Source organism: Vollenhovia emeryi, unplaced genomic scaffold, assembly GCF_000949405.1.
Source record: "Vollenhovia emeryi isolate VEMERY1.0 unplaced genomic scaffold, V.emery_V1.0 DF939213.1, whole genome shotgun sequence".
NCBI classification, from domain to species: Eukaryota; Metazoa; Arthropoda; class Insecta; order Hymenoptera; family Formicidae; genus Vollenhovia; species Vollenhovia emeryi.
In genome coordinates, this window is record NW_011967153.1 from 138,539 (window position 1) to 139,814 (window position 1,276).

At 35.7% G+C, this 1,276-nt stretch overlaps 1 protein-coding gene across 1 annotated transcript in view; it reads left to right on the top strand.

Annotated features, from left to right (window-relative positions):
- LOC105561070 (leucine-rich repeat protein soc-2-like) overlaps positions 1–542 on the top strand; it is a 3,478-nt gene extending 2,936 nt beyond the window's left edge. Inside the window, exon 4 of the mRNA XM_012010731.1 lies at positions 377–542. Coding sequence (XP_011866121.1) covers positions 377–542 — 166 coding nt within the window. The remainder of the gene's footprint in view (positions 1–376) is intronic.
- Positions 543–1,276: the final 734 nt, after the last annotated feature.

The window sequence follows — 1,276 nt, forward strand, 5'->3', positions numbered from 1 at the left end:
TGCCTGGACCTGCATTTTTATCATCATTTTTCTCATGTATACAAATCACTGAGTTTCAGGCTGTATGTGTACCTACTACCACAAGACTTCTATAGAAACTGTGTGTACTACAGCCTGAATCTCATCGATGCGATATATAGTTGGGAATAAAGAAGATGGAAATGGGAATCCTAGTAAAACTGAGGTCCAGGCATTAATGAATAAGACTGTACATATAAGTACATACTTTACATAGCTGAATTGTTTTCGATTGCGCCAGAAGGCACTGGATTTCGAAATCGTCTATAGAACTATAGGAAAAATGTTTACAAAAATTATGGCACTTACCTAGATATTATCTATTAATATAAAATAAATGAAATTCTTATTTTCGTAGGATACCATATAGTAGTAGTTTACTGCCAGATTCGTTTGTTGATTGCACAGATTCCCCAAAACGTTGCATCTTATGCAAAAATCTTTATAGGATTGCCTATGTACGTTCGTTGATTTCTTGTGAACTAAGATCTACATTGCAGTTACTTGCTTATCAAGAGGAATGAATCGGAAGTATCTAATTGTGGAACATGTCAGATGTTATCCTGTTTGTAACATTATATATTCTCCTACTTGTATAAGACTAAATTTGCACATCTGCAATCTATAATTCTGCAACATCTGGTCTGCAATATCTGTCGATATCAATGATATGTGATAATTTTTTAAGTAATAAGCAGTTACTTTTAAATCGAATACACTGCTTAGTATTATTGGATTTACAATAATACTAGCTTAGAATATTCGAAACTTTCAAGGTTTTCCATTTGAAAAAAATGTCCTATTTTAATAACGTTCGAATCTTTATATGATTGTCCGAAAATTTATGAAAGAAGAATTCAAACGTTCCTCGCTACGTTCAGCATACCACAAAAATTCACCAAAAAAAACGATTTTAATTAATTCTTTTTAATGTTGAGAATAAATGTAGAAAAGTATACTTTAAATTGAAAAATAGGAACAGCGTCAAGGGTACAAACTCTGACAGTGATGGTATCAATTGTGCATTCTCAGTTCTACCAGATTTTTTCTCTTTAATATTCGTCGTTTCACGTTTTAGCTCGCGTTTCCTCCCCAGCAATTTATGAAATGTAACTGCCGCTCGAATGCTTGGCACGCGGCGAAGAAATCGTCATTGCCATCGCAACTTCGCACGTCTGCCAGCGTCTCGCAGCGAAATCGGCGAGTCACCGTACGAGTCCGAGAGATCGGTCGGTCCACGAGTCCACGGTGTGTGTCG